We start from the raw sequence: 16,703 nt of genomic DNA on the forward strand, positions 1-16,703 counted from the left end.
CACAACCCAAAGAATGAGAAGTTACACTCATACTTACGTATGATGTGTCAAAATTATTCTATCGTCATATATAACTAATCAGAACAAATAAAAAGGGTATCATAATAGAAAAATAATTTGACTATATTTCAATATAATAAAAATAAATTTTAGAATTGAAAAAAATTAAAAAGCAAGTCATTTGTCTTGATCACCATGTGTTGACTTCATCCAAGTCATACTAATATAGGCTTTGTGCATGTTTGTTTGTGTATTGTTCCCATTAAAAAAGATATATCCATATTTCTCCTTGGAGATCATAGGCTCTTTACTCCTATTGAATATCTGTGTTGTTGTCATCCAAAAACCAATATCTTAAGTCCATTTCTCTGTCAAGTGGTTTTCAGACCTTCCCCAAGAAAGTCAGAAATGTTTAAGTTTCACATTTCCTTTTGCTATCGATAGAGAAGAAGGAAGTTGGTGGATTTTTCATAATTGTACAAAGGTGTATGCTTGAAGAGGAAGACCTGTAGTGGATAAAAGTAACACACTTTCCTTTCCTCTACTATATCACTCTCCTTAATGATATGCTCATCTTGGATACTGTGGACTCTCATGTGGTTTATAATTCATACAAAGTAATTTTTTCTCTCCACTGTTATGTATTTATGGGGTAATAATGGCCTTTGGTGTACTATTCAGCCACCCTGCTGATATACTGACTGCTATAATTTTATATTATATATACAAAGCATATTTCTAGTCTAATATGTAAAATAACTGTTATTTTCATTTATTTCAGGCATGACCTCTCATCATACCCAGAAAATTTCATCAGAACCTGGCATAGAATATTTATTTAAAAAAGTTATAAAGAGAAGATATGGAAATTGTGACCTTGACTATTTCCAACAAAAGAAAGTATGTGACAGTGTAGGTGAGAGTGAAGGTCAGAAATCATATTATAAAGGACAAGACAAATTAGTAGTGACTGTCCATAAAGAAAATTTTAATGTCAACAGACCTAAAGAACATTTAATAGCTCAGAAAAGTATTCAATTTATAACTGAAGGACAAGTTTCTAAAAGGGATCATTTTGAAACTGTCCTTACAAACTGTCCATTATTCTGCAATAAAAAAAGAATTCTTTCTTGTGACAAAACATACACCTTTAATGATTCTGGGAAGGCACCTATGCACTCATTATTGCCTACTCAAAATTTAGATATCTGGAAAGTAAACAACACATGTAATAAAGCAAGCAACACCTTTAGAGAGGTCCCTATCTTAAGCAATTACCAGTGTACTTATATTGGAGAAAAAAATTATAAATGTGACAAGACACATAAGAATTTTAGCTCTGGTTGCAATATGAGAGAACATCAGTGTGCTCATTGTGCACAGAACCTTTACAAAGATGATAAATGTGGGAACATCTTTCCTCAATGCTCAAAGCTTATGACCCATCCAAGTACTCAGGGCCAAGAGGCACCTTGCAAATGTGAGGAATGTGAGAGAGCTTCTAACCCAGTGGCTAGCCTTCCTCAATACAGTGGAGCTCATCCTGGAAGGGAGCCCCCCAAATTTAAGGAATGTGTTCAAGCGTGGAGTTGCTCACCCCTTTCTAAATACCATAGCAGTGGTCAACACTACAGATTTATAGAATGTGGCCAAACTTTTAATAGAGAACCATGCCCTGTTAATCTCCACACAATTCATACTGGAGGGAAACCCTACAAATGTAGAGAATGTGGCAAACCCTTTAAGGGTTGTTCAACCTTTTCTAAACACCTGAGATGGCATAGCAGTGAGGAAACCTACAAATGTAAAGACTGTGACAAAATTTTTAAAAATTTTTCAACTCTTACTGAACACCAAAGGATTCATACTGGAGAGAAGCCCTACAAATGTAAAGAATGTGGGAAATGTTTTAATCGTAGCTCAAACCTTATTCTACACCAGAGAATTCACACTGGAGAGAAGCCCTACAAGTGTGAAGAATGTGGCAAGTGTTTTACTTTCAGATCAAACCTTATTAAACATCAGAAAGTTCATACTAGAAAGCATCCCTACAAATGTGAAGAGTGTGGGAAAGGTTTTGCTCTCAGAGCACATCTTACTCAACACCAGAGAATTCATACGGGAGAGAAGCCCTACAAATGTAAAGAATGTGGCAAAGGTTTTACTCAAACACAAAAGCTTTCTGAACACCAGAGAATTCATACAGGAGAGAAGCCCTACAAATGTAAAGAATGTGGGAAAGCTTTTACTCAAAGAGCACACCTTACTCGACACCAGAGAATTCATACAGGAGACAAACCATACAAATGTGAAGAATGTGGAAAAGGATTTACCCAAACGCGAAAGCTTACACAGCACCAGAGAATTCATACAGGTGAGAAGCCCTACAAATGCGAAGAATGTGGGAAAGCTTTTACTCAAAGAGCACACCTTACTCGACACCAGAGAATTCATACAGGAGAGAAACCCTATAAATGTGAAGAATGTGGGAAAGCTTTTACTCAAAGAGCACACCTTACCCAACACCAGAAAATTCATACTGGAGGGAAGCTCTACAAATGTAAAGAATGCAGCAGTGCTTTTAAGGATGTTTCATCCTTTACCAAACACCAGAGAATTCATGCAGGAGACAAGGAAAGTCCCAATCATAGCACCCCAGAACACCTGCTAGATTTCCTGCACATGCTACAAGTACCCAGAGTACTAAATTGGAATGTATTTCCCTAGCAGCTAAGCACACTCTTATCTCCTTCCAATGGCAAAGCTCTGCAGGGCTCTGAGTCAGAGTGCAGGGAGTTTTTCCTTCCTACCTTCCTTCCCTCCTCCCCTCCTCCCCTCCTCCCCTTCCTCCCCTTCCTTCCCTTCCTTTCCTTCCTTCTCTTCCTTCCCTTCCCTCCCTTCCTTCCCTTCCCTCCCTTCCTCCCCTTCCTTCCTTTCCTTCCTTCCCTCTCAGCCTTTCTATTTGTCTTTTTATCATCTCTCCTATCCCTTTTCTTCCAGTCTGTTTTTCTTTTCTGCTTTGAAAACTTAAGTCCTCTTGATGAAGGTAAAAATCATGCATCTCCCTAGCCACTCTCCTACAAGATTCCCTCCCTGCTCATTTATCATACACAGAAACTTGATACACTAGATTGAGAATTCACCTATATCTATTGCTTTTCTATTGAAGTAGGAAAAAATGCTGACTTCAAGAGGCTGTTAAATATTTCCTGTTTGTACTTTTTATGTTACCAGACCCAATCTTGCAATTTCTGGATTAAACCGTAAAAGCTGGGATTATTCACATAGGATTCTGTTTTACTTTAGTTTAGTCAGTTTCTTTGCTAGCTGAGAAACTTTCTGCACATATAACTTCCTTATGTCCAAGAAAAGCTGAGTAACAGTGGGATATAACGTGGACCCTAGCTGAGAGTTGGAAGCCTACCTCAACATAGGGAAAAAAAATGACCATATAAGCTACACCCACCAATAAAAGAATAGCCTTAGCCTATTTTCATAGTTCTTGATGCTGATTACTTGACAATCATTTGATTGGCCTTAAGCCCTATAAAATAATTTTCTTTGGTGCAAGGTCCTGCCATTCCCTGAGAGACCTCCAATAGAATACAGAAGCATCCCAAGCCTGACATTGAAGCTGGATAATTGGAATGTGGATAATGGTTCTCTGAGCCAATAAGAATACATAAAGAGAGCTGGGGATGCTGCTCAGGGATAGAGTGTCTGTGGGTTTAAGGCCTAACATTATAAAACAAAGAAGTAAAACCTCCCTCCAGATGCAAAAGAAGAAGGAGAAAACTGGACACTACATTCTAGGACTTGACATATTCTTCAAGATATAAAATATTGTAATGCCTAAGCTGGGACTGAACTATGCACCATGAAAAGTAAACTTGATACTTTGTGTCTTGAAGGGTCACGTGTAGAAATTAAACAGATTTCCTACAAGTTCCAACTCCATCTTCAGCAAAGGGCTCAGAGGAGCTTTCTGTCCCCGCTGAGTTTTCAGCCCCCACAATGTGGTCTGTGATAGAACCCAGAAGGAGCTCAGAAGGAAGATCAACAGACCATGGGCAGCCTGGGCTTTGTGACTATAGAACTGGGGGCAGACAATGATTGCAGAATAGTCACAGCTGGTGAAAAAACCTAATGGCACCTGGAGAATGGCTAGATTATGGAGCACTGACTGAAGTGGTGTCTTCTCTGCATGCAGAAGTTCCCATGGTGCATGAATTGGATGGGCATAGCCAGACACCTCCTTCATCAAATTAGGGCATATTTGGAATAGAGAAGTGCTCTATGCCTTAGTCATTTATCCCATGATCTCAGAAAGGTTCTATGGCCAGTGCAGTATGCCCCTGAGGATGCACCAGACACTGGTGATGAATGTAACCTGACAGAACCATCATCCTTTCAGGAAGAAGCAGTTCTGGTGGGCAACAAGAGTGCTTGGTACACTGACTGATTCAGCAGAGGCCCTTGGGCCATTGGACTGCCACTGCTGTAGAGCTCAACATGAACACCTTGTGTGATTCTGGTGTGCAGCAGAGCAGCCAATGGGGTGCCCATGTTGTATATGCCAGAAATACTGGGAGTTCTGGGCACCCCGGGAGTCAAAGAAACACTCATGAACTAATTAGCTCAGTTGGCAGGGCAAGAATTTTATTTCCATGTGCAGATGTTGAAAAAAAATGCTGTTAATGTTTGTCTTTGGCAGAAAAAAGATGACTTAAAATGTTAATCAGGTTTGTTTGATATCTTGGTACCTAAACTGAACAATTAAAAATAGAACTCTCTGGACATTTCTCTGGGACTCCCAATAAAACTGGAGCACAGGAGGAATGCACTATCTTTGCCTCTGAGAGGACCCATTCCCTCCCTTTAGAGTGTCCTCTTTCCTCACTTTTATACCTTTTTTTTTTTAACTGGATATTGAACCAGGAGTGCCAGTCTTTTGTAAATATTTTCTTTTCTTTTAAGATACTGTCTGGCTGACTTGAATAGGGACTTGAATTCACAGTCCTCCTGCCTTAGTTGTGTGCCACTGTGGCCAGCTTTCCTTTTCTTTTAAATAAACTTTGCTGTTGTTTTAGTAAGTGCAGCATCTTGTCTGGAGTCCTATCAAGCAAGAACACCAGAGTCAGGGATGGGGACCTCCAAAAGTGCCTCACTTTGTCTTCTTTGCAGCACAGTCAACACTGATTCTTGCCTTTTACTTGAAAGAGGAGGAAACTAGCTGAGGGATGCCACGTGGTCAATTAATGACAGGTCCAGACAGACTATTTCAGGACTCCTGTCACATGCCTGGCCTTCTCTGGAAAGAGAAGGATCAAATGTTTGCAGGGACAACACCTCCCCCTCCCATCTACCAGCACTGCAAAAGTAATAATTACTGCAATTGTCCCAGCTGCAGAAATCCCTTAGGCTTAACTTTCTTCTTCCTGCAGTTGCCCCATTTACCCTTTGCTAACATTTTCCCTCCCCACTGTTCTTATCAACTACCCATCCAATGGGACATCTAGGGTCAGAAGAGGAGTTAATTCTGCCCCATAAAGGATTCATTAAGAATGCCTGTTTGGGGGCTGAGGTTGTGGCTCCGAGGTAGAGCATTTGCCTAACGTGTGAGGCACTGGGTTCGGTCCTCAGCACCACATAAATATAAAATAAAGATATTGTGCCCACCTATAACTACAAAATAAATATTTAAAAAAAGAGTGCCATGTTTTCTCACCCAAAAGAATAATAAGTAGGATACATGACCCTGACGGTATAGCCCAGAAGGAAATTTTCTAAGGTTGGAGCAACTGCTTCTAAAATTGCTCAGCACAGCCTTTGAAGGCAGGAAGAAAGTGAAAATTTGAAGGGCATCCCTTCACCTCTTCCACCCCTCTGCAAGGCTCTGAAGCCCCCATCCCTATATACACTGTGAAGGGTCCAGCAAGGGTAGCAACCCCAATATGTGTAGATTTGATGCACTTGAGGAGTAGCAGTGACTAACCTGATCCAATAGCAATGCCACCTAACTCAGGATGGCCTGAGTCCTGGAGCATGCTCCTATGCTGGAGGGGGGGACCATCCAGTTACTCTGCATAGGCACATGGACTGTAGGACCTGACCTTGCATTCCGTATGCTTGGGGTGGCTGCTGGATGTGTGTTCAAGGAAGTGTTCTTGAGGGAGGATACAGAAGGGTAACAGCTCACAGGGGCCCTGACAGTGGGCAGCTCAAGGACAGCTCATCATTGTAGTCCACAGGCTACCTGTGGGAAATGGAAGCCTAATTCTCACCTCACCACAGCTCTTTGCCTTCCCATTCTGACACAAAGCCTCCATGCTTCAGTACCAGCTCCTATCCACCTCAATTTTTCTGGACAACTACCTGCAATATGGTGCCAGGGAAGTTTGGAAGGGAATCAGGAGCCAAGTGGTCACTGGCCTGTACAGTCCTGTGGTCCACCTCCCTCCTACCCTGACTGCACACGTTCCTTTTTCATAGGAAGTGTGCAGTTCCCACCCCTGAACCCCAGGGAGTACTACCCAGATATCTACAGCTGTGTGCTTGCACCAGCCTCTACTTCCTGATCCTTTTAGTCTCCTGCCCTCTGCAGAAATTTCTTCGGCTTCTGAAGCCTTCCCGACATATCTGCTCCTGGCAACCCAGATGAAATGACCGTGTTTCTGATGGAGTATTTCCTGCAGACCCCTTTTTTTAACCCCTCTGAACTCTGGCTCTGCCATCACTCTGCAGTTTGTTAAGCAGCTTGGCTGCCCTGGGCTCCATGGGTTAGGTTGTTTAAGATGTTAGATTTCATCATTTCTCCAGTGAGGCTGTCACATTTCTCACCTCGCTGAAGAAGTCCTCATTGTATCATGCACAAATGGTAATATAGACAAAGGTTATCATTTAAATTCCTTAGAGACTATATTAGATTGGTTTCTGAGATAGTGAGTTTGGCATGTAGCCTGAGATTTTTGCATTTCTAAAACGTGTGCAGGTGAGGTGTTTTTGCCACTGAGTGGAAAGTCCTTAAGGTGAACTCCTGGTGCTAATTCATTAGCACAAGCAGGCTTGCCTTGAGGGCTTCATTAAGAAACACTGTGTGAGCCCCCCACCACATTGATTCTCAGGCTTAAATTCAGAGGTTCCAAAGCTTTTCTAACAATTTTTCTGGAGACATCATGCTGGTCCACTGGTTTGTGGGCCACTGCTAAAACTGCATGAGTGCTCAGCAAAATAAATATGTAATAAATAAACATCAAAATTAGCATTTTTCTAAGATCTACATTTTTTTCCAATTTGTTCTAATTGGTTATACATGACAGCAGAATGCATTTTGATTCATTGTACAAAAATGAAGCACCACTTTTATTTCTCTAGTTGTACATGATGTAGAGTTGTACCATTCCTGCAATCATACACATACCTAGGGTAATGTTGTTGGTTTCATTTCACCAGCTTTCCTTCCCCATTCCCACTTCCTTCCCCACCCTCCCTTTTGCCCAACCCAAAGTTCTCTCTTCTTCCCATGCCCGCCCTCCCATTGTGGATCAGCATCCACTAATCGGAGAAAACATTTGGCCTTTGGTTTTTTGAAAGTTTTCTGGTGGAATCTTTTGGGTCTTCTAAATATAGAATCATGCCATCAGCAAATAGTGATAGTTTGAGTTCTTTACCTATTTGTATTCCTTTAATTTATTTCTTTTGCCTAATTTATTCTGGCTAGAGTTTCTTCTATGATAATGTTGAATAGTGGTGAAAGAGGGCATCTTTGTCTTGTTTCAGTTTTTAGAGGGAATGCTTTCCATTTTTCTCCATTCAAAATTATGTTGGCCTTGTGTTTAACACATATAGCTTTTACAATTTTGAAGTATGTTCCTACTATCCCTAGTTTTTCTAGTGTTTTGAACTTCAAGAGGTGCTGTGTTTTTTTCAAATGCTTTTTCTGCATCTATTGAGATGATTATAAGATTCTTGTCTTGTATTATGTTTATTGACTTTCATATATTGAACCTACTTTGCATTCCTGTGATGCACCCCACTTGATTGTGGTGTACTATGTTTTTAATATGTTATTTATGTGATTTGCCAGAATTTTGTTGACAATTTTTGCATGGATATTCATCAGGGATATTGGTCTGAAGTTCTTTTTTCTTAATGAGTCTCTGTCTGCTTTTGGTATTACGGTGATATTAGCCTTATAGAATGAGGTCGGAAGTGTTCCCTCCTTTTCTATTTCATTGAATAATTTGAGGAGTATTGATATTATTTCTACTTTGAAAGTCTTGTAGAACTCAGCTGAGAATCCATCTGGTCCTGTGCTTTTCTTGGTTGGTAGGCTTTTGATGGTGTCTTCCATTTCATTGCTCAAACTTAATCTGTTTAAATTGCATATGTCCTCCTGATTCAGTTTATGCAGATCATATGCCTCTAAAAAGTTGTCAGTGTCTTTCAGATTTTCTATTATACTGGAGTAAAAATTTTGAAAATAATTTCTAATTATCTTTATTTCAATAGTGTCTGTCATCATGTTTTTGTTTTCATCACAAATTTCAGTAATTTTTTTCTTTTTTCTGTTAGGGTGGACAATGGTTTACCAATTTTATTTATTTTTTTTTAAAAACATCTTTTTGTTTCATAAATTTTTAAAAATTATTTCTTTTCTTTCAATTTTATTAATTTTGGCCCTGATTTTAACTATTTCCTGTCTTCTACTACTTTGGTGCTGATTTGTTTTTCTTTATCTAGGGCTTTGAGATGTAATGTCAGGTCATTTATTTTGTTCACTTTTTATTCTTTTCATGAATTAGCTTGATGCAACAAATTTTCGTCTTACTACAGCCTTCATAGTGTTCCTCAGATTTTTATATATTATATTGGAATTCTCATTTACCTCTGAAAACTTTTTACCTCCTCCCTGATGTCTTCTGTTATTCATTCATCATTGAATAGCATTATTTAGTCTCCAGGTGTTGGAGTACCTTCTATTTTTTATTTTATCATTGATTTCTAATTTCATTCCATTATGGTCTGATAGAATGCAGGGTAGTATATTTATATTTTTGTATTTGCTGAAACTTACTTTGTGATGTAACATATAATCTATTTTAGAAAGGGATCAATGTGCTGCTGAAAAAAATATATTTGTTCATTGATGGATGAAATATTCCATATGTCTGTTAAGTCTAAATTATTGATTGTATTATTGAGTTCTGTAGTTTTTGTTTGTTTGTTTTGTTTTGTTTGTTTCAAATGTCAAGAGAGGTGTGTTTAAGTCACCCAGTATTATTGTGTGTGATGTATTTGGTTCTTCTTTTTAAAAAAAAAATATTTATTTTTTAGTTGTAGTTGGACACAATACCTTTATTTTATTTATTTATTTATATGTGGTGCTGAGGATCGAACCCAAGACCTCACAAGTACTAGGCAAGCACTTTACCACTGAGCCACAACCCCAGCCCCCGTGTATTTGGTTCTTGAAATTGAGAAGTGTTCATTTGATATACACTCATGCTACATTGTTTGGGGCATAGATATTTATAATTCTTATGTCTTGTTGATGTATGATTCCCTTTAGCAGTATGAAATGTCCTTCTTTATCCCTTCTGATTAACTTTGGTTTGTAGTCCATTTTATTTGATATGAGAATGGAAACCCCTGCTTGTTTACACAATCTATGTGAGTGATATTTTTTTCCCCATCCTTTCACCTTCAGGCTCTGGATGTCTTTTATTATGAGTCTCCTCAATGCAGTATTTTGTTGTTGTGTAATCCAATCTGCCAGTCTGTGTCTTTTAATTGATGAGCTTAGGCCACTAACAATCAGGGTTATTGTTGAAATATGGTTTGTATTCGCAGTGATTTTGGTTTATTTTTTGTTTTTAACTTGACTTGGTTTCTCCTTTTATTGGGTTTTTCTTTAGTGTTGTTCCTCCCTTTGTTGATTTTCATTGGTGGTTGTATTTTCTTCTCATGAAATATTTTACTGAGAATGTTCTGTAGTGCAGTCTTTCTTCTTGTAAATTCTATTGAATTTTGTTTGTCATGGAAGTTTTTTTTTTTTAAGAGAGAGAGAGAGAATTTTAATATTTATTTTTTAGTTTTCGGCACACACAACATCTTTGTTTGTATGTGGTGCTGAGGATCGAACCCGGGCCGCATGCATGCCAGGCGAGCACACCACCGCCTGAGCCACATCCCCAGCCCTGTCATGAAAGTTTTTAATTCATCATCAAATCTGAAGCTTAATTTGCTGGATATAAGATTCTTGGTTGGCATCCATTTTCTTTCAGAGCTTGGTATATGTTGTTCCAGGATCTTCTAGCTTTGAGGGTCTGGATTGAAAAGTCTGCTGACATCTCTATTGGTTTTCTCATATGTATAATCTGACACTTTTCTCTTCTGGCTTTTAAAATTCTATCCTTATTCTGTACGCTAGGCATTTTCATTGCAATGTGACTTGGTGTGGATCTCTTTTAATTTTGTACATTTGGTATCCTGGAAGCCTCTTGTATTTTCCAATTTATTCTTCATGTATGGTAAATTTTCTGATATTATTTCATTGAAGACATTGTGCATTCATTTGGTTTGTATCACTGAGTCTTCCTCTGTCCCAATAATTTTTAGATTTTGTCTTTTTTTTATTTAGTTTATTTTAATTAAGTATATATGACAGTAGAATGCATTTTGATTCATTGTACACAATTGAAGCACAACTTTTTATTTCTCTGGTTGTATACGATGTAATGTCACACCATATGTTCAGTCATCCATGTATCTAGGGTAATGATATCATCTCATACCACCATCTTTCCTGCCCCCCATTAGATTTGGTCTTTTCATGTTGTCCCATGATTCCTGGAGGTTCTATTCATGGTTTCTTACTATCTTCACTGTGTAGTCAACTTTATTTTCAAAGTTTATTTTATTTATTTTGTCTTCATTGCCTGAGATTCTGCCTTCCAAGTGATATAATCTGTTGATGATGCTTTCTATTAATTTTTTTACTTCCTTCCTTTTACGAATTTTTGATTTTTTTTCCTTCAGAATCTCAATCTTGTTCTTGAAGTAATCTTTTTAAAAAATCTTTATTTTATTTATTTTTTATGTGGTGCTGAGAATTGAACCCAGTGCCTCACACATGCGAGGCAAGTGCCCAAACATTGAGCTTACAGTCCTAGCCCTTGAAGTAATCTTTTGCTCTTATCTCTTTGTTGGAGTGATCAATTGTTTCTGTATTTGTTCTCTTATATCATACTTTGCTTTGCAGATCATTTTAATTATGTACATTTTGAACTCCTTCTCTGGCATGTCACCTACAGTGCTGTCAATATAGTCCATTATTGTAGCATCTTGGTTTGTTTGGGGCACTTTCTTTCCTTATTTTTTCTTGGTGTCCATGTGCCATCCTCTCCAGCAGTGCGAATCAAAGGTATTATACATTCTATCCTATAATCTTGTGGTGTACCTGCAGGTTACCAATACCTTTCCTTTAAGGGGGAGATAAATATTTACGCCACCCAATTCAAACAATATGCAGCTTTAAACCAAATAACTCCTATTTGGACAATTACAGTTTTGTTGTAATAAACAGAAATGTATTTGATTAATATTTACAATATAAATCATAGGTTTTCATAAGAGTCTACAGATTTTTAAATATTTATTGTTTAGTTTTCGGCGGACACAACATCTTTATTTTATTTGTATGTGGTGCTGAGGATCAAACCCAGCACCACGTACATGCCAGGCGAGCGCGCTACCACTTGAGCCACATTCCCAGCCCCTAATCTATAGTTTTTAATGGTGAACAAAGAGAGCAGGGGGTGTAGGATGTGAGGTTTATGAGGTAGGAGTGAGATTACAGAGGTATTAGATCATACGAAGAGTAAAAGAGGAATCATGAGAAGTAGGCTAACAGGGATACCTTTCTTGCAATCAAGCCTGTAGCATCCTTGGTGATAGTGTACCAGGTCCTCGCAGTTGTCTCCAGATAAAAACAGCCATGTTCCTAGTTGGTGGCAGTAGAAGCATCTAATCTGTAGATATGTTGGTGTTAGGCTTCCAGGCCCTACCTGTTGTCCTAAGTTGGAAGCTGCCCCAAGTAAAGATGGTGGTTGTGGCAGTGGAGGTAACCCAAGATGTTGGTGGAGGTGTCCCAAGATGGAGGTGACCACTTTCAGAGATGGGGCTGAGAGGGCAAGCCATGCTGTGGAATTGGGAAACCTGTTCAGAGATGCAAAGCCGTGGTGTACAGTGCTGCAGTGGGCTGCTACCTCCAGGCCCAAGGTGGAGGACAATATGTGTGGAGGGGCTTTTGAGAGGCCTGCAGTGTCCCAAGATGGAAGTGGGTTAGGGGAGCCATTCATTGGGAGATGGGATACTGCAGCAAGTTGCTCTCCTCTGTGTGGGTGCAGTTGTTCGTAAGATTTCCATCTTGAAGCCACTATCATGTTTGCTTTCCTAACCAAATGAAAATTTAATGGTTACTTTAGCAAATCTTGGGGGCCATAAGGAAGTGTGGACTATGTTTGCCTGAGATAGGAATTTGGAATACAAAGAAGATATGCTGAGTCTCAAAGTAGAAGGCTCATAAATCACTACAGTATAGGAAATGCCAAAAAAAAAAAATGACATTAAAAACAAGCAACTCCTAAACAACCCAGAATTCTTGGTAGGCCAGAATTCTGGCTCACAAAATACTAACCTGATAACCAGTCTATAAGAAACCCCTGGAAAAACTAGTGTAAAATCATGTATTTCTGCTCCAACTGTACCTTTGATCCAGCCCCACCCCACCATGTCCCACTATGAATAACACACCAAAACAGTGGTTTGCTCTATCTCCCTTGAAGATGTTTCACATTTTCCTTAAATGTGTACCCGCTCTCCTAAATAGATATGACCATATCTCTGATTGACAAATGCTGGAAGTCTGTTCTGCCATGCACACTAAAGTTCCCACTTTTTCCTAGTTGATCTCCCTCTCTCCCTCTCTCTCCCTCCCTCCCTCCTTCCCCCTTTTCTTTCTTTCTCCCTCCCTTTCAGGCATCTCCATTATATTACCTCATATAGCAAGATTTAGATTTTTAACACTAGAATTGTGGGGGTTTTTAATAGTTTGGGGTCTGACATCACATATATCAACAAGGGGAGAAAACCAGCAGCTATGGGAATTAAAAAAAAAAAAAAAAAAAGCTGGCAAGGGACCAGATTTGATGGCACATGCCTGTAAGTTCAAGTATTTGGAAGGCTAATTATGACTAATTTCAAGTTTGAGGACAGTCTTGACATCTTAGCAAAACACTGCCTCGAAATTGAAAAATAAAAATGGCTGGATAGAGAAATGAATAAATAAATAAATGATAAGGTTGAGCCTCATCTTGGAGAAAGACCTGAATCTCTAAACTACAAGAATAACCCATGGGAAATAATTAAAGATTTTCAGAAGGAGAATGATATTTTGGACATAATTACAAAATCACTCACACAATAATAAAAAAAAAATTACATTAACCAAAAAGCTGATGCACAACAAAAGAAAAAGCCCAGAGGGGAGAGAAAGAGTATAAAACTGGAGCAAATCTAGTCATTCTATGCAAGACTTATACACAAGTTATGTCAAGAACTTAAAAATCTTTACACCATAAACAATACAATTCAAAAGGGGGCAAAGCATCTAAGTAGACAGGTCTCAAAAGAAGAAATGCAAAGTTTCAGTAAATATATAGAAAAAATGCTCTATATAATTAGCCTTCCGGGAAATGCCAATCAAAAATATAATTAGTTATCATCTCATCCCCATTAGAATGAATAATTTGAAAAAGTAGCAGTGTGATATGGAGAAAAATGAACTCTCATGCACCTTTGTGTGCATATAAATTAGTGCAGCCAGTGACTCAGATTATTGCTCTGGAGTCGAATGATCCCTAGCATTGTGGTAAAAGCACAGATCAATCTGAGGGCACCTTCACTTAAGTATATTTGCCTAGCTGAGTTAAATGAAAACATCCTGGGTCTGACAGACATAACTGGTACTCTTTGAGGGTGGAGAGTGAGGCACATTCTTGTCCTCTGAGTCACCTAGAGGGTGATATGTACACACTCAACCACCCTCAGTCCCTGTGGAGTCCCAGTCATCTGAGGTGCCATCGTAGACTTGGCTCAATATTCTGTTGAGTCCTTCTTGGGATCAGTGCCTTGAATGTGTAAATGGCCAACTTGGTCCCCCTCCTGCTCTGCGGAGGGTCACAGACCCTCTTTCATCACCTTCTCTTTCCCTGCCAAGTGGTATTGACCAATTGTCCCCAGAGACCCTGGTTATCTTATTGCTGGGGTCACAAGAATGTGGAGGGACAGGTGGGCACAAATCTATTCTGAGAGTTCAGCATGGACAGTAGGCCAATCTCCATTTGGTCCACAAGGGGGAAAGGGGGAATGGGGATAGTAGAGCTTGCGTAGACTAGAGCAGAGGCCTAGGGGAGCTCTGCTATTCTTTCCCCCACTGAAGTACATTATGATTCCTTAAGTTATATAGCCATTGTGAATAGAACTACTGTATGTAATTGCATGCTATTATCAAGATATGTGTTTTCAAGGCAGTTGTTTTTATTTTTAGGATCATGTGGTGACACTATGTGTAACACTGGGAGGGAAAAACAAGGCCAGCTTTTTTATAGTGAATTGTATGCACTCCTCCAGCAATGTATGAGAGTGCCTGTGGCTGCTCATCCTCCTCATGGTGGATATTGCTCTTAAGAAAAGACCATAGCAGCTTAGTAGGTGTGCAGTGCATCTCACGGTTTTAGTTTGTGCTTTTCTCGTGACAGGTGATGCTAAACATCATTTTTACCTCTTTGTTGTCTTGTATCTTTTCTGTGAGTTGTCTATTCAGATTTGTACCCACTGAGTTATGACTGAGTTTCCTATTATATGTTGGACACAAGTTTATTTAGACACATACTTTCCAAATGTTTTACCCAGTCTTTGACTTGTCTTTTAATTTTCTTCATATGATTATTTTTCAGAGAGTAGTTTTAATAAAGTCCACATTTCATTTTTTGTTTTATAAATTTATTTGGGGGCTGTATTTAAAACCTTATCATGAAACATGGTCATGCACATCTAGAATTTACTGTTTGATATTTCAAATATAAATCTATGTATGGAGTATTTTGACGGGTTCTGGAACCCCGATGTATATATTCTTGAAGTTTACCCTTTTGAAGTCAGTGCTAGCTATTCTAGGTTTAGAAACATCTTGTTTTTGGGAATTTTACTGGGACTGCAGTGAATCTGCAAATCAGTTTTCAGGTAATTTAATCATAACTATATTGAGATCTGAATATTGTATTTCAAGATTCTCTGAAAGTATGTAATTTAATATTTACATGTGCAAGTACTTCAATTGTGGAGCATATTTTAAATTTTTAAAGTTTTCATATTGCAGCTTTTAAATTCCACCGTTTTCTATTCATTATTTCTGACAAATAGGAAATCAGAGGAATTTTGCATGCACTTTACTTCTTGCCACCTCCATCCATTTGACCCAGACATATGATGGTGGATTCTGTTTCTTTTTGATCTCAAAAATCATGACCCAGAATTATCAGACTTATGGATTACAGAGCTTCAGTGTGACTGGCACCATGGGCACAGGGGCAGCTCTGAAGAATTGTACCCAATGTTATATGATGTCCCTGGAGGCCAGCAGGTGGTACTTGGAGCAATGTTCTCTTGACTATGGTGGAACATCTGCTTTAGGAAACTTGTGTTCTCTGTTTTCTGTAAGCTTCCTTCTCCTTAGGAGCCACCCAGGGAGATTCCATGGCCTGGGAATTCCTAGAGGCAATGTCTACACTGAGGATCAGAACTCCCTTTTCTTCAGGACGCGCCTGGAAGTTGCCACAACTTGGGATGCCTGGGAGCTTTAAGGTAAGGAGCAGAGCTTTATTCTCCTTAGTACCTATCCATGGAGACACCACAGTGGATTCAGGATGACTGAGGTCTATGTGAGGAAACAATTAGGAAAATCTTACTGAGTACTGCCCAGCATGTGGAGGAAGAAGTTCTTCCACATTCTTTACTTTCTCAGGTTGCCGCAGTCTGGCTGGGCACAAATGCTGCAGTCTGGCTGGGCACACAATCACGAGCCACCACACAGCTTGTAGATTCAAACAGCAACTCTTTATTCCCGAACTCACACCAGCCGTCTACAAACACGTTCTGGGGAAATCCACGTTCTCTGCCCAAATCCACATCCACTGGGCTTCTATATCCCAAAAAATACTGTCTGAATCCCGTGAGAACTCAAGGGGAACTCAGGCAGCAGGATACACCCTATTCCCAGCAGGAATAATCTTAAACCTTAAACCTGGAACCTAAACCAGGAACGCCCTAAACCCGATTATCTTAAACCTGGAACACCCTAATCCGCCTTGGTCCTTGAGCAAGGTCACCTACATTCAATGTCACTGCAACATGGGGTACGCTGGCAAGGAAATTGTCATACCTACTTGGCTAATGGCTCCCAGCATCTCCCCCCTTCTGATTAATTAAACAACAAGCAGTGTGGCTTAAGGACCGTGCCTGGTAGGTTGTCCAATTCAACATATGGTTCTTACCCGTCATCGGAAAACTGACCTTTAGGCGTCAGCCTCCTGTCTTAGGTTGATACCACTGCAATTGAATCATACCCGTCACTGACTACC

General features: G+C 39.3%; 1 protein-coding gene across 1 annotated transcript in view; it reads left to right on the top strand.

Annotated features, from left to right (window-relative positions):
• The window catches only part of LOC107159722 (zinc finger protein 708-like), a 35,916-nt gene extending 30,823 nt beyond the window's left edge, over positions 1-5,093 (top strand). Inside the window, exon 3 of the mRNA XM_015506333.2 lies at positions 782-5,093. Within this exon, the coding sequence (XP_015361819.2) occupies positions 782-2,727 (1,946 nt within the window). The 3' untranslated portion in view covers positions 2,728-5,093. The remainder of the gene's footprint in view (positions 1-781) is intronic.
• The last annotated feature ends 11,610 nt before the right edge of the window (positions 5,094-16,703 follow it).

The sequence above is a fragment of the Marmota marmota genome, unplaced genomic scaffold (assembly GCF_001458135.2).
Source record: "Marmota marmota marmota unplaced genomic scaffold, marMar, whole genome shotgun sequence".
Classification (NCBI taxonomy): domain Eukaryota; kingdom Metazoa; phylum Chordata; class Mammalia; order Rodentia; family Sciuridae; genus Marmota; species Marmota marmota.